The sequence below is a fragment of the Falco biarmicus genome, chromosome 9 (assembly GCF_023638135.1).
Source record: "Falco biarmicus isolate bFalBia1 chromosome 9, bFalBia1.pri, whole genome shotgun sequence".
Lineage (NCBI taxonomy): Eukaryota > Metazoa > Chordata > Aves > Falconiformes > Falconidae > Falco > Falco biarmicus.
In genome coordinates, this window is record NC_079296.1 from 44,250,963 (window position 1) to 44,278,578 (window position 27,616).

Genomic DNA, 27,616 nt, shown 5'->3' on the forward strand with positions numbered 1-27,616 from the left:
CAATCATGTTATTAAAGGTAAGGGAATGTCACTGTGTTTTTTCCGAACGTCACCTTTTGACTAAATGGAGATAAAACTCCTCCCAGAACTTCCGTGGAAAGCATTGTAGGCAACAATTCCATAGTTCATCTATGTTCGGTAAAATTACTAAGCATATTTTGAAAATCTCTATGCAATAAGGAATAAGCCCTGACAAATGGATCTGACATGACAGGTGGCATCATTTTTCTCATGCCAAATTACAGCCTTAAGTAAGGTAAAAGTAGATAGGACCCAAATATTCCCTACTGGCTCATATGCTGCACTTTGCTAGGTTAAGCAAATAATTCATTTAAAAGAGAAGGAACATGTAGCTGACTGGGGGACTGCACTGAAAATGCACCAAATACCACAGAAGCTAGATCATAACCTCATGCAACCCCAGAATTTTTATTAGTAATTTTTTTTTTGATGTCCTTTTTAATAAATGTTTTCCCCTACGGATCATCTAGCTAAAAAATTCTGAACTATTTTTCTCAGCCTTTTGTTTTCCTCTCTCTGTGCTTTGGATCAGATGTTACCACTGCCATTCCACCAACACTATTGCTCATACCAGATACGAGCTTGGTTTCTAGTCCCATAATGAAGCACCTGCATTCTTTTTCATCCAAAAGGGCTATAAACAGAATTCTAATCCAAATGCCATCCAGTGATGGGTGACTTTCCTCTTTTCTGCCTCTTGGAAACAACTATCCAAACTTTTTAAATACTGGTTTTCAAAGGCCACCATGTGTTCATAAATAAGTCGTTATTCATTTCAAGTATTACTTGTTTTTAAGAAACAGCGAGGAAGGCTGGAAGTTCGCAGCCATATCTTTCTGCAGCAAATGTGTCATTAACTTTATGAACATCGATAAGGAAAGTCTTGTTTTAATGGTTTCTCAAACTACAGTTGTTTCATTCACTGGTTTGTGTCTACAGCTTGGATGGTATCTTTAAATGCTTCCTCTAGGATTTTTACAAAACACAGATAAAGTCGGCAAGCATTTTGATTGCCTTTTATGTCTGCAGCTAAGAAAATGCTTGGACATCTGTTTAATGAGTCGGCTGAGGCTGTGTTGGTAGCATACCATTCCGCATCTCCCCTAGTCACAGCGCGCAATAATCCTGCACACATATCACCGGCTCAGCGACATCCCTCGGCCGCCTGCCAAATCTCCCATCAGACGGCTGTTTGCTTACCTATGTTGCTTGATGGGCTGGGTTCCTCTGTCGGGAGACAAGGCCTCTGGGAAAGACTGAGGGCCTGAAAAACTAGACTCCATAACTTTGTGCAGAATAGGCCCAGGATGCCTATCTGTTTTTGAATACTGTAGCACAGAGAATAAAATTAATTAATACACAAAAGGCAAAGTACATTGATGATGCTATTCAATCAGAATTCATACTGGAGCAGGGTAAGGAGCACTCTAATGCATTTTTAAATTAAAATTAGGCATTGCAGGTAATACGTTCATTCACTATTGTTTACACAGCAGGAAGTGCTGCTACTCATTATCCCCCATTACCTTCTCCACATCAAAATGATGATATCCGCATTAGTAGCAAAATTACTGACTGATCTGCCCATAATGATAGGGAACACTGATCCCTTCGACTAAAAGCCTGTTTTCGCGACTGTCCATGCAGAGACAGAGATCACAAAACACATATCACAGGACGGTCAACACCTTCTTGGGTCATTTGGTGATCTCAGTCAAACCCTGCTTTCATCAGCATGCATGACTATGAGAACCAAACTGAGACAGCATTTGTATCATCAGGTAAGAAAAATATGCGAATCTTATCTGTAGAGCAAGATATCCCTTCTGAGTAAGTCTGAAACTTTTGACCTGGGAGTATCTGTGCTAGTAAGAACGGTGTAAACATAATTCTTGTTGTGACAGTTGTAGGCGTAGGGCAGGCTCTGGGCACACAGGGAGGCACAAAGGTCTGTAGAGCAGACACCGGACATGAATGAGAACAGAATTCCTTCTTCTTGCTTTGTGATTCAACTGAAAATTCTACAAAAATGGTCTCTGATCCTGAATGGAACCAGAAATTCAAAGTATATAAAAAAAGCTGCATTTTGGCTTGGAAGTAGATAGAATCAGTGTTGTTAGTGGTTACTGGGTGATATGTCAGATAAATGAGAGCTTAACCCACATTTCCACTCAGGTATGAAAAATACTGCACCTTGCAGATTTTTTTTACATTGCATTACAATGACCTGTACTAAAAATAAATGGTCTATTTTTCTTTAATCCATTTCCTTCTGTATTGAGTTTGTATCTCTATTACTAGATACCTAGAGATACACGTTATCTTTACAATAAACTAGTATTGGGGAAGCTGTAATGTGATTAAATATTTTAAACAGAAAACGCAAAATAATAATGATCTTTTAAAAAATCACAGCGGTGAAAACCGCCATGCTATGATGCAATAGGATAAACATTTGTGGAGAAGATAGGAAGATTTCTTTCAAAGTACAGTTCTTCATAACTATTTTGTTGTCTAACAAATGACCAATAACTCCTTAAAAATACAGAATTATTTTCTGATTCTCACTTATTATCTACATTTCCCCAGACTTCAGCAAAATCAAAAAAGAAAGTCATACAAGATTACTCTCTTTTAAAAATGGGCAATTTTGGTCCATCTACTCAGACTTATGACCGATTTCTATAGATAAAATAACAGACCTTCCAATTTTTCTCCAGTGCTCTCCTCCCTCTTTCTGCTGTGTGAAATACCCACACAAACACAGCTCAAATCACTGCTTACGTGCTTCTGAAGGCAAAGCTACGAGAGTGACAATATGCAAAATGTTGCCGCATGCATGAAGTAAACACAACTGAAATAATAAGAAGAAACATATTCCACTCTTATTTCTTTCAGTTACTATGATCTTAGTTGTCACTTGTAAACGTTGCAGATAAAATATTCAGACAGAAGTACAATTTTTAAGGTACTCATGTCTGTGAAGGTTTTAAACTTTAATAGTTATCTTGCCAGCTACAGAAGTGAAACTGTCTTTTATTTCTGACCTGAATAAATCAATTTGAGCTATGTAAAGAATGGGTTGTTAGTGCCAGGAAGCTATTTCTATCCTTTTTTTTGGTGTTTGTTCATGATATTAAATTGATGGTCTGAATGGCTTAGAAGACCATGAGTATGAACTGAATCATAACGGGTAATTAGAGATAAGCTGCATCTTTTGCTACATCTATAGTTAAAGTGGATGTGGGCTGCAGTGATGGTATAAAGGGGCTTTCCTCATCACAGCTGAGGAAAACCGGGACCCCCAGAAGCTGCTCCGATGCTGACCAGCAAACTACACTGCAGGTCCAACACTCAGAACCACCCAGTCACAGCCTGCAGAGGAGATTTTTGCCCCCTAACCAAACATCTCTTTTATGCCATTTTCAGGTAAACTACTTACCAGTTACCATAACAGCCATAACATTAATTACAATGACAACATGAATCACAATTTAAATCCAGGGTCTGAATATACAGAGAATTTGAACAATGTAATTGAACTTGTTTGGATGTATCACATTTTTCATACATTTTAATAGGTTTAAAGATGGTTGGGTTTATTCTCCTTTAGCTTAACCATAATTGCCACATCCTTTCTCTGAGACCTTCTCTGGAGAAAAATATCTTCAGATTTCTGTGAGGAGCTGATGGCAGTATCAGTTTGTGCCCCCAGAAGTATGGTACAGGATTAGTCCCCATCCGTATCCCAATAGAGCCCATCCCACTGCTTCCACAGCCCAATTCTCATCTGGGCTGAGCTCTTTGGAGGCCTCTGACCATTGCGAGCTGCTGAATACTCAGCCATGTTGGAGAATAAGCTGTGAAACACTTTCAAAGGACTGTTCCAGCAGGTTGAAAGCATCACTGAAAGCTTTTTTTTTTTTTTATGGTTTATTGTCTTCTTGCCCAATTATTTGTGCTTGTTTGAGCAATTACTGAGAAACGCTGATGCATATGGCTAAATAAATTAAAGAATAATGATAGCATTTTAAAATAAACCATTTTGCAAATCTTCAATTTTTCATGGTTTCGTGGAGAAAATCATCTGTTATGTACAATTACTCAACTCCCTGACAATAAAATTCCACTCCCCGCTAGTTAAAGCTAAGCAAATCTGCATAGGCAGCCTGGGCTAGGAGACAAGAAAGCAGCCTCTGCTGCTGACCTGCTATACAACTGTGAGCACGTAATTCCCCTGCTCCATGCCTTGTATTCTTTATTCTAAAATGTAGGATCGATGGATAACAAATGCCACTCAAGTGTGACAGAATAGCTTGACACTGTTGTCCTAGTATTATGCAAAACAACACACCCATCCCTGCTCCCAGCTTTTCTTAGCTCTTCCTCCTCCATGACTTGCCTAAAATAGTAATAAAAAAAGTCCAGAAAACCATGCAGCACTGGAAGAGAGGTGATGCAGGGATACCATTTCAAAAAGGACCAAGAAGGCAGAGGGGTCAGTTTTAAAATTACATTCAGAGCGAGTGCCTCAAGGAGGTAAAGAGCCAGTGATTTTTCTGGACGGGTTGATCTTTCACAAAAGCCCATCAGGTGGTATATTTAACATCCTTTCAGCTGTTCCCATACTCTCCTTATGTTTCGTTGTCTACAGTAGCTCTAGACTAGCCAGTAAATTTGAGTTTGTCTATCCTGGCAGCTCTTCCTAAGTAGTCATGTGGTGCAGAAATGGGAAATTTGCTCTTGATCGTGGCTGATAAATCACATCATAACTCAGGCAAAACCACACAGTAATCTTTTAAAAGATTTAGGTGTATCTATTGCTCAACATATATCAATCACATTTTTATCTCAGTGACTAAAAAGAATTCATTTCCTATTACTATCAACAAAAGGCAACAAGATACAAAAAAAGCAGTTTTCCCCCTCATTATAAGAATAGCAGAAACCTGGAACTGGTGATTGCAAGCTATTAGAAACAAGTGTAGTGAAAAGTGAAACCACATGCTACAGCATGAAAAGCATATTAACCACCTCCAAGGGAAAGTGGTGGGGAATTAATAGATCCACTTAGTATGATGGGAGAAGGTATTAAAATCCACAAAGGTGAAAAAGACCACTTTAAACAACAATGACAACTAATGGAATCACTAAAGGAGTGGCAAGGTTTCTTTTTTTGTTGCTGTTGCATGACATGTTTGTCAAGTTATGAGAATTTAAAGAAACCCTCAAGTCAGCGTGGCAAAAGGAGCTAGTAATCAGGAGCACAATTAAGATTCATGAAGACTGGTGAATTACGGAAAAACTGGAGGGCCACAGCACCTCCTCTTGCCCCTTGCACAGGGTGTAGGAGGGGGCAGAGAGCACTTTCTAAGAGGGGCAGCTGAGAATGACAATTTACTTCCTTTCGCCTATGAGGACATCAAACTGCTGCAGTCTTGTGGAGCACATTCATTAAATACCTCTCAAGGAGGATATAATCTCTTTGGGAAGGGGAACATAATACTAGGAAGTCCAAAGTTTCATGCATTAGGTGAAATAAAGCTGCATCTCCTGTGTACCTTCAAGATCCTGTATTAAAAACTAGCACATCTATCTCTTTCTGACTGAAGAATTATAGCAGGATTACCAGTGCATTAGTATCCAAATCCAAGATGCCAGAAAACCTAGCAAGAAATTAAGTGTGTTGCTGCCAGAATATTTGGAGAAAGCAGTGGACTTTAAGAAAGTTCAGGAGAAATACTAGGAGCTGTGTTCAAACAGTTATTTATGAATCCTGCTTACAGTATACAGTATTTTCCATCTAATCTGTATCCCAAACAAAATAGTGGAATCAATACCAAGAGAAATAGACTCAGCACAGGTGAACACAATTACCAGCTATGAGCAGCAGGAGTTCGGAGAGAATATAGCTGTCCTGACAAAATCCAAGCTTTTTTTTTTTTTTTTTTTCTTATTTACAGAATCACAACTGAGCAAAGGAAGGCAGTGGAGGAGATGTAACGCATTTGAGTGTGGGAAGGAAAAGCATGTGTTACTTCAAAACATTGTCAATGCAAAGAAAGAGCTTCATTCCCTGCAATATAGCAAACGACAGGGAGGCATGCGTGTTTTAACTTGGGCGCCTAACTCCTTGTGTTCTTCCTCAGCCTCAGGCCTTGCTGAGGGAGGTGCGGGGATGTGGCCATTCTTTCTTGCTTATGTTTACCCTGCTGACCAGAGAGGGCAAAAACCCCAAAGCCAGTAACTTCTTAAATGAATGGAGTTTTAAAAACCCTACATTTTTCAGTTGGCCAGCTCTGGTTTTTACCCCTGTATATCCTGTTGCTTAATTTGAATATCCACATCTGAAAGAGCAATCCTGCCATATGGAAGTTTAATGAACATGGGGGAATGTCCAACACTTCAAATCCATTTCTTAAACACTGTCTTTTGAAATAAGGATTGTTGCAAAGTAACTCGGTAGTCTAGGATGCAGCAGGAGAATTCTGATACAAATGGAAAGTGTTTTAAAGGCAAATATTTAGAGCTTTTAACCTTGTATATGGTTCTTATGAACACACTAATGTAAAGAAGCTTTAATTAGCATAGAGGTGGGATATCATGGGGACTGAGGTCCACTGTCCTTTTCTTTCTGCAGTAATGCAAACAGCTGCAACTAAAGTGAGTTAGGCTAGAATAAAATGTAAAATGCAAACTTGTAATTCATTTTAATACTTGGTTCAAAAGTGAAATGTGTGTTTTTTCTGTTAACAGCAATTTTGATACATTCACATGGCTTCTCTCATTTTAAAAATATTCAGAATGGGTGTTGAAAATAAGTAATAAATAATAATTCTTTCCCTAATGTCCAGTCAAGGGAAAAAGGGAAAAAAAGGAATGATAAGAAGTAGTAGATTGGTCAAAGTCTTTACAGCCACAAACCACCTCAAACACTATCTGCTACACCCTGGGTCCTGGGAAATAAGTAAAACCTCGTTCTAGAGCAATTTGGAAAGATCCATGCATCCTTTACTAAATGTAGCAACCTCTGAGTCAAAATGTGATGGCTTTTTCGGAATGGACATTATTCGAATAGTCATCAAGAATAAGGAACCCTATGCAACTATTCTCAGGTCTACACTAACATATTCTTCTCTATAGAAGAAAAAAGGAAGGTGAACAACCTGAAAGCAACACCAGGTCCATTCAAAATAGGCAGAGGAAAAATACAGGACAACCTTTTAGGGAAAGAGAGAAAGGTGACATACAAGCACGACAGTTTTCCCATGCAAGAGGAGCACTTGGAGTGGGAAAAGGAACAGCTTCCAGTGTTCCATAAACCAGAATGCCTAGCCTACAGAAAATAACCCCCTTGATTTATTTACATTTTTATTGGCTCCTGGAAATGAAGAGAACTAAGATTTCTCCACAGACCCCTGTGGGTGGAGCTGCAGATGGAAACCACAGAGAGGTCACCTGCAGGCAGTGATGGGCAGAAAGGCGGCAGCGGAGCCGCAGGAGCGAGCGGTGGGCGCCTTCCCCTCCCCACACCACTGCCTGGGCCCTCCCTTTCCCACCCAGCAGATACACCCGGGGCAGATCTCTGGTCTCTGATGGGAAGCCACTCAGCCATTCTTACAAAATGCCATTTCAGAGTTCTTTTCTGCTGCCTTGCCATATGCCTCGCCCTTTTTTTCCCCTCCAATCTACCAAGATTTGTAAATATTTCATGAAGTGCCTACATGCGTTCCTGCACTAAAATCTTGCTAACAATAGAAACCATTACTAACCTGTGCTGTTATGCTACATCCTGCACAAGGTCACTCTGTTTCTCTTCCTTAGTATCTTTGCTCCCAAAGGGAAAATGCATTAGTGGCAAGAAGAAAACAGCTGCCTGCAAGCAGCCACAAGAAAACGGTGTTAATTACCAGCACTGATAATGCTGGTCTGAACAGCATTCAAAACCGAAAAGCAAATTTGGATTAAAAAAATAATAATAATGTTTCTCAATTTTTAGTATCTGGAATTTACAAACTGCTACTTCAGCCATTATGGCTACTGTTATGGCAAAAGAAAAAGACTTAAATAAAGCTTGTTGATGTGTTTGTCAGCTGCTCAGAAGACATCAGATAGCTCATTGTGATCATGGGATGACAAAATGTTGCACTGAACTACAGTGAGAAAAAGGCAAAGAACATAAGTCTTAGTGTTAACCAAGACCTACTTTACATGTTAGAATGAAAGGATCGCAAAAGTTCTTTATAACTCTACCTTTTGTTGCCATCATTACAAGCCAAAAACGCTCCCAACAGCATTTATTTTTATGGGTTATAAGTAATATATGACTGAATGAACTGAAAATGAAACAAAGAATTGCACAAAGTTCCCTAAACAACTGTGATTATGTCAGTTTAGTGAAGCTATCCTCCTTCTTGAAATAGCACATTTTTCCTGAACCACAAAGCATATCATGACCACAGTGGTGCTCCTATAAAACAAAACTTCTCATGAACACAAGCAATTCTTTGACAACTCCTCTGTCATAGCATGGAGGCTCTGCTTACTCTGAATTGGTTAAAAGGGCTTATACTTATTTCTACATTAACTGCATGTAAACCAGAAGTTCAGTCATCTTAGGCTAAGTGGGCATGAGAGTGCTCTCTTGTGCTAAACTCCCATTATTTTGACAGAATCTGGAAAATAAGGTAGCCAGCCCTTTAAGCAAAGTTAAGATACTTTAAAAAAAAAAAAAAAAAAGTGTAGCATTTAGAAAGGCTTCAAGACATCTTTTATGATTTCCTATTATATTGCTACCAGGATCCTTCTCAGTTGTTCCAAAGACTTTGTTCCAAATAAGACAGCACTAATTGTGTGTGACCAGGGAGAAGAGAATGACATGCATTGGAAAATACCTTGCACCCAGGGCTAAATAAATTAGTCCTCTTCAAGTTCCTTATATCAAATAAGCTTTATGCATTTCATAATTGTGGGATTGTATTAACTTATATATAACTATACACAGAAAATTACTAAATAATTTTCAAATTTAGTTTGAACAAACTATTCTCTTTCTGGTATTAGAAAACCCCTTTAACTCAAAACCCAGGAGAAAGAGACGTCTGCACAGTCTTGCCTTGGGCAATAGTCTACATGTATAAATGTAATTCTAGATTTTGAATTTACTCTGAACTAACTTAGACAGATCTACATTTTTTCATGCAGGTTCATTAATTATTGGAAGACTTGAAATCAGTTAAGATCAAGGACCCCCATCTCACCTATAAACCACACATATGCACCAAAGTATTGCCAGAAACTGTAACAGTAATTTCCACTGCTGGATGCAGAGCTAGGGGGCTCAGCAAGCTATATTACATGAACAAAATGTACCAGCATCCATTGAAATAACTTTAGAAAAAAAAAAAAATAATCCCTCCTTGGTGTTTTCTATTAACAGACCTGATAGAAAACATTTTATGAAAGAGGTGAGAATTCTTGTTCCCATTGCTCAGATGCTAATAGCAACATGGCGATGTGCTGCCATCAGCAGCAGGAACTCAGCCAGGCTATTAAGTGTTGTGGCTGGCAGGATTACTTACATTTTGCAGCTGGACTCGGCTTTGTGCCATACAGTCTGACTTTGCCATCATGCTGGAAGCATTTAGGCTGTAGGTTTTCCTATTCTGTGTTTCTTTCAGCTGTTCATGAATTTGCTTTGTTTGTTTCCTGCAGAGAGAAATAAAATTCACGTAAGAAAAAGCTAGTTTGATCTTGTACTATAGCCATGATATTTTTATAGCCATGGTTCTCTTTGTTCAAAACTTCACCGTATTAGATTAACCAGCTGAGCTCATTTGCTAGTGTCTAGTAATTTCAGTGCAGTGGTCATCCTCTAGTAAGGCTGAAGAAAGGAAAAAAGAGCTCTTCTATTTAAAATATCTTCTATTCTCAGATTACTGTAACAGCATGCCAGTTGTTTTAGTGCAGAATTTCGTAAGATCATCTATTACATATTTAACAATAGCTTGCAATAGGCCCGAGTATTAAAAAAGCATTGACACAAAAGAAGTGTCGAAGAATCAAAGATTTCTGCTAGCTGATTAGACGTGACCTGTAAGCCAGTATCTTGTATAGACCAACTTTTACTTACATGCTTAAACCTGGAAAAAAAAATCAGAATGGTATCTAAGGCTGCATTTTTGACATATTATACTATGATCTGCAATGTCAGAGAAAGGAATACCACAAGACGAATCACTTACAATGTTCAGGATATTACTACGGTATTAATAAAGGCTTTCTGTTTCTGCCACACTATATTGACAAACTGAGTTTTAAAGTTCTGTACCTGACTGAGGATATGAGGCAGCAAATTTTCATTTAAATATTTCTTTTATCTTCTGCAAACAGATATCTCAGCTGGGCAAAAACTGTTAGAAAACTATATTTAAGGTCTTTTATCAGAGTCTATTCTTCCGATAAGCTACATTGTCTGAGACTATCAGTTTTAAATTATCATGAGAAATAACTCCACAATACTATTTTCATTCTTTTCTTCCTTCCTGTCCTTCCTTTTTCTCCCCAGCAGATACATCTCCAGCAGCAAACCTACAAAGGCCTTGGAAACGATTCAGCAAGGTCAAGGACTCGCCAGCAGCAGCAGCGACACTTCGTTATGCCACCACAGCTTTTGGAAAGCAATTGGCGTGGAGCCCGGTTTCAGGAGGAAGTGATTTCAGAAAATGTTGATACGAAATAAAGGACATACAGTCTTTCTACAGTGAAATTTGAAATTTTAGCAAAGAAGCTTCAGCAACATTTTTAAAAATTTCTGGTGATGTTGCTGCTGAAAGCCTTGTGACATCGTCAAGTCTGGCAGCATCTTACCTGACTCAGGCCAATGAATTTGACACTGAATGTACTATACAAGTCATTTTAACTTCTTTTAGTGGAGCTTGTGTCTAGTGCAGTAAAATGTAAGAAACCAGAAGAAAATTACTTAAGTGGTTAAGGGGGGAGACTGTGAGAAAGGACAAGTTCTCTCAACATGAAAGCAAGCAGTGCAAAGTGTCGCAGTTAGATATTCAATTTTAATAATATAGTTTTAAATGTATTAAAATAAATGACATTTCCTCTGCCTTTAAGTCTCTTAGTTCTGAATCAGCACTGCATAATTTCAGCATTTGCTTACATTCAACAGGCCATAAGCACCTGCACAGAAGTAGGTATTTGTTATAGCACGTTTTCTGAATCCAGGTATAAACTACAATAAACCTTGGACCCTGCATGTATCTTTTATGTTTCTATTAACATCCTATTTTGAAACAGCATGGCAAATGGAAAAAAAATAATTACATTGTAAGCATGTTACAAATATGAGTGGCATATTTTGTGTATAGCTAAGCAGATCATAACTAGCAAGATTTATGAATATGGGTGGGTGAGGAAATAATTTCTGAAGCCCAAAAACTTATTAAACTTTCAAATTTCTTCCTTAACCAAAACAACTTGTAAAGTTAATATCAGAATAATCTGAATAGATATATAATCTGAAGGACTATAGTGAAAATTAAATTGGTTGACTCAGAAACATCTCTTTTAAAAACATTTTTTGATATCTACTGATTTTTGAAACCAGTGAAATTGAATAATTTAATTTGTAAAATTAAAAGATTTTGGAATGCTAATTTGGATTTATTTAGAAAACTTGTGTTTAGAGAACTGTTTCTACATCTATAAACACATCTCAGTAAACTGGAATGCTCAGCTTCACTGCTGCAATCCTTAACATTACAATTGAGATTCCTGAAGACAATTTACTGAGAGAAACAATCTAATAACTAATTTCCTTTTATGTTCATGCAACCTAACATTAATATTAGGTTTATGCATATTCATTTTGCCAAACTATAGGATGCACAGTTATAAAACTAGAAATTATGAATAATACAAAGTTACTTACCGACTAATATATTTATTTTATAAATTTTGTTTTCAAAACAAATGGGCCTTATGTGTTCTACTTTAGAGCTATTTGGCAATAAAGTATTGTTACTTCAGCAAGAAATAAAGTCACTAGTCATTTATAAAATTCTAAGCTATAAAGAGCAGCCCATTACTGTATGCTCCCTCTGTTGCTGACACTTACAGCACTTTCTTGATTACCCTAAAAGGAATAATTTAAAGGGCATAGTGTTTAATTATAGTTCTAAACTTCCTCAGATTGAATTTATTTTTAAATCAGGACTTTTAATTTAATGGTACACAGGGAAGTGATCTTTCTAGCAGCAGGTATTGTCAGACTAAGAAAGCCAGGGTCAGTGCCTTCATGGAAAATATATTTTATAAAAGGTGCACCATTCAGGGGTTCTGTAGCTGCAAGTAGTATGATACACCAAATTAAACCCACGGATTATGTCCCATGGAGGAGGAATTCTTTGACAACTCTTAAGCATGACCAAGACACATCTGCCTGATGAAGAAGCTCCTGAAAATGTGTTGCCTAAAAGCTAACATAAGATAAGGGCAGAGGCACTCTAAATTTATTGGTTTTTACATCCTTAAGACACTGGTCAACATCACAGTTATGATACTGTTTTATGCAGCCTCTATGCAACCCAGTCTAGACACTCCAATATATTTTTTGGACAGTTTGCTAGATAAGCCACAGCCAGTGAGTTAGGGATTGATTGCTACCTTACCATTACTGTGCTTCATATATCTGGTAAGACCTCTTGACTGAACAGGAGGTGCTCATTTTCTCATTACTCTTCAAACTTCACTTCCAAGAATCTGGCATAAGCACACTTCAACTCTTCCCAGTAATTCTTAACTAGCGTATTTATAATGCAGATGAAAACCCAAACCGAACACCACCACCTCCTGCTGAGATGCGAAGCACTACTGCCCTGTGAGTTCATCTTTGAACTATTATTTCTACTCATTATTTTTAGACCTAGCTCTCCCCACCACCTCATCAAAGTCACAGTATTTTGAAGGCTGTTCCAGTCCAGCTCTACCGCTCCCTACAGCAGTGCAAAACCAAGAGAGGCACAGGTGAATAACAGAGGGACATATTATTCACACCATGCTCGGTTGTTGACTACATATTCTTCCAACTGACAATCCCGTTCTACCTATTCTGCATCTATCTTTGTGAGCAAAAACTCCAAGCCTTTCCAGGAAGAACAGGAACACCTTAATCTCTCTTTCTTTCTTTCTTTCTTCTGCAGATAAATGCATAATGACATTTCTAACTCAGTGGCAAAATGGCTGTCTCTGCTCACAATTTATACTATAACCAAGGAGTTCGCAGAGAGGAAGTGTTCTGCCACAGCATCCTCCCACCTAGCACCACTGCCATATTCTAGGTCCAAAGAACGATTAAACAAAAACTCTCAAGACATTATAACAGGTAGGAGTGTTAAGGTGAAATATGAACCAACTAAAATCTTCACTCAAATCATGCACAAACTTCCCCTGAAGTCTGAATGAAAAAAAGGGGGTGGGGAGGCTTGGTGACTTTTCCAACTTCTTTTTCTTTTTTTTGATAGATTTTTTTTTTTAAATAAAAAGTAGTCCTCATCAGATTTCCTACTCATTAAAATAAATTCTAAAAAGGGGTATTCAGGTAAGCATCCAAACTCTTAAGTAGTGCAAACCTCCACATTTGATGCTCAGTCACCATGACTAACCTTATGCAGGTACTATTTATATAGATATGTGTTCTCTCATTAGCTCCAGCTGGAACAGGAATGAAGGATGACAACCATACAGAACATATTTATAGATACAGCGGCACTGACAACCATGTCACGTAATTGCTATGAGGTTTTTGCAACTCAAATTACACACATAACAGTAAATATTATAAAATAATGTTTGGCTAGGAAGATAGAGAATAGAGTGCAAAGTATTTCAGTTGAAAATAGTTTAGTACAGATGATTCCACCATACTCAGATAGGTCAATGTGTTTGTGCAATACAGATACTCATTTTGCAACTACATTAGCAGTTTACAACTACTAACTACAGGTTACAGACATCTGCAGAGAACTTGTCTCTTTCTGCATTTCTAACTTTACTTTCATTCTCATCCTACAGAAACAAAAGGGACATTCAGGGATATGAAATGAAATGCAAAAAGGAGATGATATGTTTAAACTTTATTTTCAAAAGAGGAAAGCGATTATCGCACTGATAGTAAAAGACATAATTTTTATTTAAAAAAAAAAAAACAAACTGGAAAGGACACAATCTCTTTCTTGGTAACAAAAGATAGAAACAAGAACACATGACTTTTGTTTACTTTTTTTTTTTCTTTTTTTTTTTTTGACTTAGATAGTGTAGCTGGGGAACTGTTCTATCTATTCAGAGATAAAAACAGCTTCAAAAGGAGGCGAGAAACTGAAGAATTGTAAAGCCATAAAAAGGACAGAAGCTAAATAACAAACACGCTAGATGAAGGCTCTTACTTTGTTTTGAAGTAGAACGCTGCACAAAGCATGCCCACTACGACTATGCCAAAGACGATACAGGAAATAGACAGCACCTGGCGCTGGTACACTTCTTCGCTCTCTGTGAACAGCAAAATTGAGAATTATGAAAGCATCAGAAAACAATACTTGTGAAAAGTGGATTACAGCACATCATGGTTTCACTAATGATGGACAGATAGGAGAAATTTGGAGGTCTGGCTTGGCCAGTTCCTCAACAGAATGGATGCTTCTCTGAACCTCTCATCTAGATAATGTTCATAGAGTTGTGGCCTCCTAGGAAACTTTGAGAAAATGGTTCTAATACACACTGAGATACACATAATAATAAAATTCAGGGTAGTTGAATATCTTGTCTGCCCTACATGCTATTTTTCAGCTATTTTAAGAAAGATTCTACTGTCAATAGGATAAAGAGCCCTACAACCATGGAGTTTTTCTGGCTTAAGGCAAGATCCATCAAAGCTCTCACAAGGTTCCACAAGATTCAGAGTTCTTTATCTACCCAAAAATTCTAGGTTTTTACTTTGATTGAACGGTGATTACAATGCCCTACTCCCATGTCATTCCCTGTACTTGAAGCTTATGTACAACATCACTGTAAAAAACTAATTCAATCAACTTGGATGGAACCCAATGACTACTATGCTACAATGCACCAGATACTGTTTTCATGAGCCTACTTTTTTTAAGAGAATTTTCCTTAATAAATCTCATAATCTTCTAATGAATTTTAAAACAGGAACAAAATGAAAGTAAAAAAAAAAGAGCTAAGAAAACAAGAGAAAACACTCATTGATGACAGCAGACAGAAGCTGATAGGCAATTGGAGTTTCACATGCTCAATTTATCAACAGCTCCTCGAGCGTTATATTTTACTTTTATTATTTCAACTCTTTCTCTAGTTCAAAGTGCTAACATGATAAATTGTAATTTTAAAAACTCAGTTTCTCCAAACATGCAATATACTAAATAATATTTTCATTCATATAGTTTAGGTAGAAGAGCAATATGTAGGGTTATCAAAGCACAGTACAAGCACTGTACACTGACAAACCTACATTTCCTTTCTAGGTTTGAGATCTTCTGTGCTGACCCACCCATCAATATGAATACCAGACACATGTCAAGCAGGTGATGGTAACACCAAATTCCAGGTTCATAATGTTCGGGTTTATAAGAAGAAAATATCGTGTGACAACATCAAGGCGAATCTAGGCAAATACTGAAAAAACCTACACCCAACTGGAACTTCAGTCAAATACTCTTGGTGTTACAATGACTGAAGACTATATACAGTATCCTAATCACTAGTGATTACAAATTTCTCAAGAATTAACATCACAGTGCTGTTACAAAGCATTTGAAACCTTTAGTCATTTGCCTCTTGTAAAAGCCACAGTCCTTTTTCATAAGCTATTTCAAATTAATTTACATGTACCAAATCTTTATTTCTTAATTAATTCTTTACTTGCTCACTCAAAGACCACAACAGTGATTCAGAAGCCATTTCTAAGACCCCAGCTGCTGTGGACTTTTTTCTTTTCATTTAAATTTGAAACTCTAAAAGTATTTAAATATTTAAAAATCAATATTTAAAAGTATTTAAATATTTTAAAATAAAAAGAAGTTAATACAGTAACTTACACTTTTTGCATGTCTAAAATATATCTGGAAAGGTTGTAATTCAATAGGAAATCCTGATAACATTGCAATAAAACTGATTCCAGTAGAGCTTTTGGGCCCATTCCTCATTGGCATGTATAAAATTTAGATCTAGAGAGTAAATCCTCATTGGCAATGAACTAAATGTTTGGGGTTTAAATTTGTTTGTTTGTTTTTACTAGCCTGTGTGCACAGTTATCCACCTTCCATTTCCACTGCACACAAAGGACTAATCTTACAAATTTTGAATTCTTATGTTGAGATGGATCACTGCAAATAGTTAACGGATTATCCAGTTCATCAATTGTTAATCTATACTGCCAGAATAACAATTTCAGCACCCACTGCCTAAGACTACAACTAAAACATACATACATATGAACTGTAATTTGACTCAAACATTGCATATAATTAAAAAAATACATATGTATTAAGAGAAACTGATTTAAGTCGTGTAAAGAGGCTTAATTTTGCTTTTCTTTTAACCGAAGTCCTCATTAAATACTTTTTTTTTGAGAAATGCTGAGTTTAATGCAACTATGGTCTTTGTCAGAACTCAATAGCTGCCACTGTCTTGTTAAAGATGCTTTAGAATACATCTTACCAAGATAAAAGCAATTCAGAGAACACACAGTCTTATCTTGCTGAAACAACTATGTGAAGATTTAAATCTTTTGTGTAGTCAGATAAATCCCTGCCACTAGCTTTCAACACATGCTGATCAATACTTTCTTTCCTTTTTCTTTATTTTGTACAGTGCATATTTAAAGAACTGCTTATTGATTAATGTTACTCCATTTCTTTAGACACCTTTGTTCATTTTTTATATCCTTTAAATTTTTATTTATGTATTGGACTCCACCATTTTTTTGTCTCCAGCTTCTCAAAATATAACAGTTAAGTACTCTTTCAGTCTCTAATCTTCCATATCAGCTTTTTTTTAAAAAAACAAACAAACACCTTCTTGCTGATAGAAATGTAATCTGTGCCTCTGCAAACTTTGAAGGTCTTCTCGTTGTCGCCTTGATTTAACCTCACCATTGCTCTAAACACATCTAGCACAGCTGAGATCTTCTCTAGCAAAGGTGTACTGAGTAGGGCCTTTAAATAACACGGAAGGCTATCGCTAAGCATTGCAAAGTAATTTTGCTGTCACAGAACAGAAAACTGTAGAAATTCAGCCTGCAGAAATGAGAATAACCGAAAATTCCTTCTCCTTAGCTGAAGACGTGCATCAACTTGTGCATATTTATATACTGAAGCAAACTTCCCAAGGTAATGTAAAGTGTGACTGAAATTATGATGTCTCTCTTTATTCACATATATTCATACATTCCTTGTGAAGTAAATCATCTTAATTCCATTCTATTGAAATAAATACTCTAGGGAGAGGATTCCTCATTTAATGAGCAGGCACGAAAATATTTCAGCTCAAAACCAAAATATAAACTGCTACAGATATTCCTGGATAATCCATCTGAGGAGTTAAGACCACAGAACATGAATCCCACCAAGCATTCAAATTATACAAAACACATAACCTATACCAACAGAAATACAACTGCAGACCGCAGTGCTGAAAAATAACAAAGTAAACTGTTTAGATGCAGATTATTTTGTTTAACAAAAATTATGGCAAGAAAGATCTTCCCAGAACATAAAAGACAAGACAAACATCGGACGTGAAGCCTGTTGAAAGGCTGGCTTCCCATAGACAGGTCTCCATTCACTGCGTGTCCTGTTACATGTCTAGCCTATTTTTATTTAAACTATGGATTCTTTCTTATTTTCATTGCTGCTACAGAATTGTCTCTCTTCATCTCTGTCACATCATCCCCCTGAATGTAAGCTGCTTGTGCCTTAAGTGCTCCTTTTTCTAAGCTTCTCTCACACATTTGCTACCATTAGGAAACACAGAATGACTACTGGCGACTCATGAAAGCAAAGTTTCTTTCAGCACTCACATCACAGTCAAACTTCATCTGTCTGTTACTAACAAAAAAGTACATGCCATATTCCAGGTATGAGGATTTTGGTTTATTTTATTCTCCTGCTCTTTAAAATTTACTTTTGAAGGCTGTCATCTGTCTGCTTTATGCATGTGGGAAGACCCACTGAAGCATACACATAAGTCTTTAGAGGATTAAAAAGCACAGGGTAGACACATTTTTCTCATGATTGTTACTTCTAAAGGATATGGTAGCTTTATTTGTGTGAATAAGGTGAAACTTGTCTCTTCTTTGTGACTTTACTATAAAAGGAAGAACACTGGTACAAGGTCCCTGAGAAACAACCATGTATGTTTCTAACCATATCATTGAGAAAAAATGTTAATTAATAGAGATTATGTTAGACTTTGTTAGCACCTACATCCACATAATCATTACTAGCCACAATTACTGGATCCTCTAGTTCTATTGTGTATTTTCTGAACTCACTGAAGTATCTTTGAAAGGTATTTCAAATATGAAGAACAGCATTGTGCATGTGGCCTAAGCAAGATGATAACAAACCAAAAATAGTAGCTTCCCCCTTGTGATGCTTATTTCAGTGGCTCTTGAATAAAATCTCAATATTGTCACAATCACCACAGAGAATGATTATTGAATAGTCAAACTGAGCCAACTGAGAAATTACCACATTTACCATACGGATGCATTACTTGAGCTTTGCTCTATAACGAAAATAAAAGAAAGAATAAATGTTCAGATGATTTTTCCTACTGAAGTTTTTACTCCCAACCCAAAACCCACCACAAACCCTAACAGCATGCAGCATTCCCTTACCTTCCTCACTCCCCTCCCCTAAATGGACCCACTCTGCATTACTGCAAGTAACAACATGCTATAGAATAAATATGGAAAGCCCAGTACCTTGCTATTGGTATGTATGACGAACAATTGTTTTCCATGTGCTTTCTCCCATCAATAAATGCCCATGAAAACTTTATGAAAATAATTCTATGACTTAGTTTTCACCAGAAAATTTAGAGATGTTCTTCACCTTTTCCTCAATCCCTGTCATTTTTGAGTTAACAGAGGAAGTGTGGCCTAATGGATAGAACATAAAACCAGCTTGTCCTCAACAAATTACAAGATAGCATGAAGGCAGGCTTTTTTTTTTTTTTCTTTTTTTTTTTTTTTTTTTCCTGTCCCCATGCGAAAACTAAGGCATGCAGGTGCAGCCAAGTGGGCATTGTCACCTCTGCTGTAACCTCACCGCCACACACTTTTTTCACTTCCCGTGAATGAACTATTGGGCATACAATACTGCAATGTCCTGCAGAGCCAGCGCCTTGCTGTTGAGGTGAATCTCAATAGTATCGTTTGCCACTTACACTCTTACTGGTGACCTGCATCCTCAAAGTCCCATACACAACAGAGATGGACTACATGGAAACCCCATACACAACATCAAGATTTCCAATAAAATAAAGATTCCCATAAGTTTAAAGGTAAAAGAGTAGTTAAAGCATATTTCTCAATATACTTAGATTTATGTGACAAGTGCTGAACTATATACGGTATTCTAAATTTAATTCATGAAGTGAATAAAAAAAGCCTGTATGTTCCACAAAATCTGCGATTGCCTTCAGCATCAGACTTCCAACTCTCCCCAGAGTTTTCTCTGTTCTTTCACTTGCAAAACCTGCCATACGGATACACTGCCATATGCTGTAGCTTGTGCTAAGGCAGAATGATTTTAACAGCTGAAATGCTACAAGCCACGGTTCACATTTCTTTGACCGTAGCTAAGCTGAGACCCTCGCTCTTTCTGTAACCATGAAGATAATATTGCCTCTTCCATTTCAGTGAATAACATGATAGAATTTAATATGAACATATTAATCTCTAAAGGAATAAAGTCTCTGCAAATAAACCTGTCCCAGATACTTTTGCTTCAATGTCTTTAAGATCACATACTTCATATAAAATACTATGTTTTATTCTAATTCTCAGCTACCTTTATTAAGGACTGAGTTTTCTTCCTTCAACTTTTGTCCATCTAGGTAGAATTTCCCCTGTATAAGGGCTTCAAAACAATTAGGTTCACAAATTAGGAGCAGAAGTTTGTATCTGCTGTCGTTTACAGAAAGGGCAGAGTCAAGGTTAATTGCACAGATTCACATTTCAAACTGGAACAAGAGCAAGCTGACTTCTGCTGGCTAGAGTTCATAAAGCATTTCATAGTTTCGATAGTGATTCTCTCTTGGGAAGGACCGTTCGATGATTCTGATTGTAACAAAGATTAACAAAATACATTTTCTTCTTGTGGAATACCTGTGGAATGTCCACAGCTGAAGGTTCTTAATGAGAGCAAAGTGAAATAGATGTAGCCCATTATATAATTGCATGATATTATACATTGTTTGACTACTGGTATTTAACAACTAGTGAGATCATTTTCGGCATACACAGAAGGCAGAAATGGGAGGGAAGAGTGTTCAACCTGTTTGACTGACCTATTTCGAGTACTTGATTCTACAATATTAATGCTGCATTAGTACTAGTTTTGCATGGAATATTAAAAATGAAGCAGTGAATAATGTTTTAGACTCACGATGAAAAGGGATGCAAAGGTATGTGCTCTAACCCTGAGCTCTCAACCAGCTATTTTAGGTTGGTGAGTGAAAGGTGAAAACTTATTTAAGAATTAATGAACCAAAATATCCTGAAAAATTATTTCCATCAAACACATCCTTGCAACACCCCACAAAATAAAATGAGCCAAACAGTGGAGAATGCTCTGCAGATAAGAAAAAAAAAAGAGAGGGTAACCTTACACAAGAATATCTAGTGTTGTCTGTGGTTACAAGAGGAGTGAATGTGCCAATATTCTTAGTAAGTGCTACTTTTTATGAAGTGGAAATTTGATAAGTACTTTTAAACAGCAAGGTCATGACTCTGAAGGTAAATTAATTTTAATTTCGGTTTCCTAAGAAATAATAATTTCCTTTTATCTGCAGGGAACTTGCAAGGGAATGTATCAACTATAACCACAACTCAAATCTAACAAAATTTCAAAGCCTTGGTTAAGTACATTCAGTGCAACATATTTATTAAATCTTAGGCTTGAAATAGCTCCATAGGCAGCTAAGAGATGAGAGGTAGATTTTTTATTTCTTAAGAAAAAGACTGGTCAGGAGCTTTTATGTATTTACAATTTACAAGTAAAACAATCCAAATCTATCACAAACTTGATCTATTTTCATTCTGTTTCTAAGATGGATAAAGTCAGCCATCTATTAACAAAATTCATTACCTAAGTCTCATCAACCTCTGTGTGCGTGTGCTGATTTTCCTTTTTGAAATAATCTGTTTTAGAATTTTATAGCAATTCTAAGTTCCTATAAGACCTTCTATTACTGCAAAAATACACCCAGTAAGCCAACCTTTACTACATTATTATTACATAATAGGAATAAGAATCACATATGAACCTTGTTTTTACTTTTTGATACAACCTGAATATAAATGTTTTAACTTGAGTTTGTTAAGTACAAAAGAAAAACAAATATGACGGCCATTCTTCCTCTCTCACCCAACTTCACTTCCAGTCTGGATATAGGGGAAAAATAGTTACCTAGTTAATAGAGGTTGACAGCTAAAAACCTATGGTAATATTTTAGACAACGAGCACATTGAAAAAAAACTTACGATACAAAGAGTAAAGCTGTCTAAACCCATGATCTTCTGGCAGTAATCTCCCTGCGTGATGGTTGCCTGCATTTTGGCTGATGTGTGAAAGGGATGAGTGGCAAAGGAACAGCCCCCTAAGGAACAGCAGTCCTGAAGGAGAGAAACTTGGTATCTGGTGGACAGAAAAAGATCCCACTAAAAGATCTGAAACATGTTATTTCTGTTTTACATTAGACCACTGTTGAGAACATTTCTACTAAAAACACACCAGGTCACTGAAGAAATAGTATCATTGGTAATACAGTGTGACATTCTGGGCAAACCAGCTACACCTAAACAAGATGAACTCTTGCCATAATCTCATGGAAAACTCACAGCTTTGAGATACAAAGCTAAAGACTTACTAAAGCTTTTCTTGGGCAGTAAGGATTGCACATGGTCCTATATGCTGTGGTATTTCTGCAACTTGAGTTGCAACTGAGAAATGAACAGCTCTCAGCAGAAAAGAGCAGGGAAGCAGCAGGCATTTTCAAAGAAACCATGTCCCTTTTCCCAAAAGACTGCATCATGTTGGAAATTGAGGGGGATGGGACCCCACAGCCTTTTTTTTTTTTTTTTTTTTTTAAAATCTCCTATTGTTCGGTGCAGAAGGGCACTGACCAGTCACCAAGCCAGACTGATTCAATTTAGTTATAACTCAACCAGCCATCAGCAATTAGTCCCATAAGCAGTATACACCAGTTACTGGTTCCTGGACACCAAAAATACCTTTATTGCCAGAAATTAAACAGAGAAAGGGATTGAGAATAGCAAGAGGAAGTAGACACATGTGAATAGGAACATCCAAATCTTCACAGCACGATGACGCAGAACAATTTGCTTCCCTTGCTCCTTTGCTTCTGAAAGAAACTTTAGAGTCCAACACCTCCTCTTTGTATGCTTTCTGTTTGTGTGCAGTCACACTGCACAAGAGAGAACCTCAGCAGCAATGCTGTGTGAGTTCTTTTCCTGGCGTGACGGATGGCATGAGTAGTGGCATGGAGAAGCCACCAGGGACGGGACAGCACTAGCAGCACAGCAGCAGTGACTCATGTAACCAGCAGAAAATGAATAGATATGGAGTGGTACCAAAGAAGCCAACTGCAAAAATACATTGACGGAAAATCCCAGTGGGACAGCGGAAGGTTTTTAAAGCTTTGCAGCACTCTGCAAGTCTATGTAGTGGAAAACCTTCTCATAGTACCATAAGAGCTAAAACTAATAGCTACTGAGCTAACAGCTAAAACCAATTGTGTTTTAGTTTCTAAAACCTCTTGGCTAACCGCTAAAACTTCATGATCTACAATCAAGTCTTACTCGTTATGTCACTTCTTCTTTCTGAGAATCACAGTTCCAAGTAGCTCCAGCTTCTACTGCAGGTCCAAGAGATGCAAATGCAACCCTTTAAACAAGGTCTTTCATCATCAAATCATTCTCGGTGACAGGACTGTACTAAGTCAGCAGGCAAGGAGGGCATGCAAGGTGCTCATAATTTAGTTTCACAGCCAACACCAACCAAGCAGACAGGGTGCACAGTTTCAGCTACCTTTCCATTGACAGCACTGTTGACGATTCTCATATAACGGTTTGGAAAACATTTGAAATTTAGGTACGAAAATCCACGTAACTAATATAATAAAGTCTGAATGTTACCTGCTGGTCTTCCATTGAACAAATACATTTGCAATATTTTCTTTATTGTACAGAAAAAAGCTTCTACTCTTTCACAGATACACAAAAAACTACAAAGCATAATTTGCAAAAGCTTAAAGATTGGAAAATAATATACTGTGTTCTTTCTTTTTTTTTAATTAAATAACATTATTTCCAGAAGGATTTAGTTTTGGTGGGGGTTTTTTGGTTTTTGTTTGTTTTTCAGTGGGTTTTTTCTTGATGTATATTCTTCAAGGCTATCAATTATTTGCCAGGTCCTAGAGACCTTTCATACCATAGGTTTCCCACAGAAAGTATTATTTCCTTGGTCTCTCTCTGACAGGGTATGTTAGCTCCACAATTCTGTATAACAGTCTTAAGTGGAGGGGAAACGGTATAGTATGCTGCTCCAGAATAATGACTCACCCTTTTTCCTATCTTAATTTTTGGCTGCTTCTTGGCACATCTCTTTATCTTTCCTCCCCAGTTTTGGCATCTTCCTTTCTCTTATTTTTTTTTTTTTACTGTAAATCTTATAACCAAACACAGTTCCGCATTTAAAAAATATCTTTGCTATCATGCTTCCCCCCCACACCATCAGCATGAAAAAGCTTCCAAAGTGAAAATTCCATTCAGCATTCATTCTTCTTGTAATATAACCTTCTAATTCTGCAAAGTCAATACTCAGCCGAGCTGTGCCACTCTCCTGAGGACCTGGTTCAGCCACACTTTGGGCTGGTAAATGGAGGAAGCAGAGGGAAGGACATTTAGACATAAGCCTTCTGCATGAGTTATTGTAGTGTATCAGGTTTCTTAAAATATATAATATATATATGGACTAATCCAAAGACTGTTAAGTCCAATAGGTGTTGGATCAGATACATAATAATTGCACTTTGAATAACTCCATAAAGACACTTTTTGAGAGGTTTATTACATAAAAATATTATGGCTTTATAATGCAATAGCATTTAATCCTGCCATAGTAATTCCTCAGCTGATGAGGGTTGTTATTCCTAAGATCCTAAGCGTGGCTAACATCGAATATAATAATGTCTTAATTTCCCAGCTGATATTTTATTTGATCTCCGAGCTTGTATTGCTATTATCAAGAAAGCCCTGTCACTGGAATTTCCCCCACAGGTGAGGCTCCTATGTTCTAATATCTCGCTCACTTGCTAGTATTGAACATTCCACTCAAATCTTGAGCTAACATCAAAGATGCCCAAAGTACATTTGACAGTTATTGTTGATGGCTACATTGTCAGGAGCTCACAGTAAGTCAAGCAATGTTATAATTAAGTGCCATCTCTGTTTTGACTGCTGCTGTTTTAACCTGGGTGCTTTTATAGATTTTTTGAGTTTTTTTACAAAAATACGGTGTGAGCAGTGACAGAAGAACCATAGAAAATAATCATTAATAACTTTGAAATATTTTTTGCTTTTCTTCTTCATACACTGAAACAGAAACGTGGTGTTCTACCTGGGCAGGGTTTGGAGGGTGATGGCATGGATAAGGACAAGGGCTTACTCAGCTGCAGGACGGTGTGACAAAGGACACTGTGTTACTGCTGAAGTACAACAGTTTCTGAACAAGACTCTGCAGGCACAGAACTACAGATTTTATGCATTGCCTTTGGTTTGTTCCAAGTGCCAACTCCTCGACCATGCTTCTCCTTACAAGCCAGTGCCCAGGGATGTATGTAACGGCAAGGAGAGAGGCTGCCAGAGGGAGTCAAAGAAGTGTCCTTCTTCAACAGAGCATTGTGTCGATCTGTGTTCACCTTGAAGCCACCCCCACTCAAAGCTCCCAGATACACAGAGGATTAAGGGACTGTATACTTGTGCACCCATTACTTGTTCTGCTGATTTTCTCTACCTTGTCCACAAGACAGTGGAATTCAGAGAGGTATCTGGCTTGGTGTGCACTGTCCCTCATCTCTACAGTTGTACCAGCATCCCCCTCACCTTGTCACAAAATATTCCTGTCCCCCAGGTCCCCATCAATGCAAATGCATGTTTGCTCATATAACGACTACAATGCTCAAGTCTAGGCTGGTTAAACCATCAGACAGAAAACCAGACTATGTTGGCAGAGAGAAAGAAATAAATATGGTGACTGTAAGCTATACCCTTCCTTTAATCCTCTAGGAGCTTTTGGCCAACATGAGGGATAATGCATCCAGATGTTCATACTGAGCAATGATGGTAGGTGCTCAAAGTCCTACTGATGTGAGTAGCAGTGTTAAGACACGATTAAGCCCTCATCCCACAAAATGTCTAGCAGAGCACTCCCTGTGCTCACCCACGTTGAGGGATCTGCTTCGTGTATTTGGCAGAGGCTGAAGGTAGGCAGCAAGCTGCCAGAACTGAGTTGCTCAAGTGCCAACTTGTACGTGCATACAACTGCTGGGACTGCCGCCGTGCAAACCTTATCGCCTTCCTTTGCTTCAGAACAACTGAAGGGGAGGATTAAAATCTTTAGCAGCTCACATATTGCATGACGTCAATAATACATCCTATATGTGTTCCCAGTTAAAAGATAAGTGCTTAAAGTAGTTGAGAATACAGTTTTACTTATTCTCATAACTCCTCTTCCTGACTTCCCGACAGATATATACAAAAAGCAATATATAGTCCAATCTCTATAAATTCCAATCTATATAAATTAATATGTTTAGGTGGGTTTTAAACATGTGCAAATTGTAGCTCAAAGTGATGCAAACACATGCCTAAATGTAAGCATGTACCTAAACATTTTTTACTAATCTATTTTTAAATTTCAAAATCCCTTAGGCTGATTTATTTTCAGGAGTGAAGCACACAAACTGTCAGAAAAAATCCTTAAACTTGCCACTTTAAAAAGATGCATGGCTATCCAAAACCATACAGTGCAACATAATTTCTTATAATCTACAGAAGAATAAGAAACTAAACTCACCACTAGCCAAAGTATTTTCAGAATGACACATGCAATGAATTTAAAGTTAAAAGTTACTTAAATAAATATCAAATTATCTCTGACTCTGAGGAGGTTATTGAGAAGGTGGAGCCAGTGGCACTTGGCAGGAGGACAAGACAAAACAGACAGGATTTGAAACAAGAGTGTTTCCCACCAGATATGTGAAAGAACTTCCCATGAGGACAGCTGACTGGTAAACCAGGCTGTCCGATGAGACCCTGCAGTGTGCACCTGTGGAGGCTTTTGGAACCCAGCCAGGTGACTAGGGAGCTTCTGAGGTCCCTCCAAACCTCATTTATTTTATGACTGTGTGGAAGGGAGCAGCTTTACACAGTTGCTGTGTGGCAGGCTTGAAGGACATATTACACCAAAGTCAAACATTCTCAAGTGAAGCCTGACTGGTGGTACCAGTAATAAACACTTCCACACAGTGCGTGGGTGGGTGTTACAAGCCAGGAGCTGTCATACATGATAGCGATGCTGGAAGCACAGGGCAGCTTTTGATGTGCTTTGGTAACACCTCTGGTCATGATTTTTATCTAAAAATTGCAAGTGGAAATAGTATGCTAGAAGTAAGCACTACCTCTGGTTCATCCCAACATTTTAGCATAAAGCTCACTATGCCAGGCAGTCACAGCAAAGTGTTCTCTGATTCATGCTTTATACAAGAGCTTTCTATACCCCTCAGCTTCATGTCTTTGAAAAACATTCACGTTATTTTCCGTGGCAGTCATGATGGACAGCTTCTGACTGTAGGGCCAAGTGGGTGCCGAGCCCTGAACAAACATGCTGAAATATCACAGCTCCGAGTATGGCTTAATGAAAAGAATAAGCAGACTTGGAGAGGCTTAACAAAACAACCCAAAGAAAGGCAGCTAAATAGCATGCAGTAAGTTGGACTATTTGGGCCTGCCTGTGACCCAGTTTTCTCTTCTGCCTGGGCGAGACATACTTTGAAAAGCTCGGATAGTGCTGAGCAACCAGGGGTGGGCTGACAAGGAGGCAGGAGGAAACAGCTGCTGCATTGCCATGGCATGAAAGCAAAAGGTGAAAGAACACAAAAGACTAGACTGCAGAAGACAGTGCCATTTGCGATGCCAATGTCGTGGAAGAGGTGTGAGAGTTCATGGAGACGGCTTTATGACTGCAACTGAACATTC

The 27,616-nt window shown here is 37.7% G+C and overlaps 1 protein-coding gene across 1 annotated transcript in view; it reads right to left on the minus strand.

Annotated features, from left to right (window-relative positions):
• The window catches only part of NRG3 (neuregulin 3), a 428,288-nt gene that overhangs the window by 25,703 nt on the left and 374,969 nt on the right, over positions 1–27,616 (minus strand). The window contains exons 5-7 of the mRNA XM_056352555.1: positions 14,478–14,580; positions 9,603–9,729; positions 1,222–1,349 (exon numbers count right to left, since the gene is read on the minus strand). Coding sequence (XP_056208530.1) covers positions 1,222–1,349; positions 9,603–9,729; positions 14,478–14,580 — 358 coding nt within the window. The remainder of the gene's footprint in view (positions 1–1,221; positions 1,350–9,602; positions 9,730–14,477; positions 14,581–27,616) is intronic.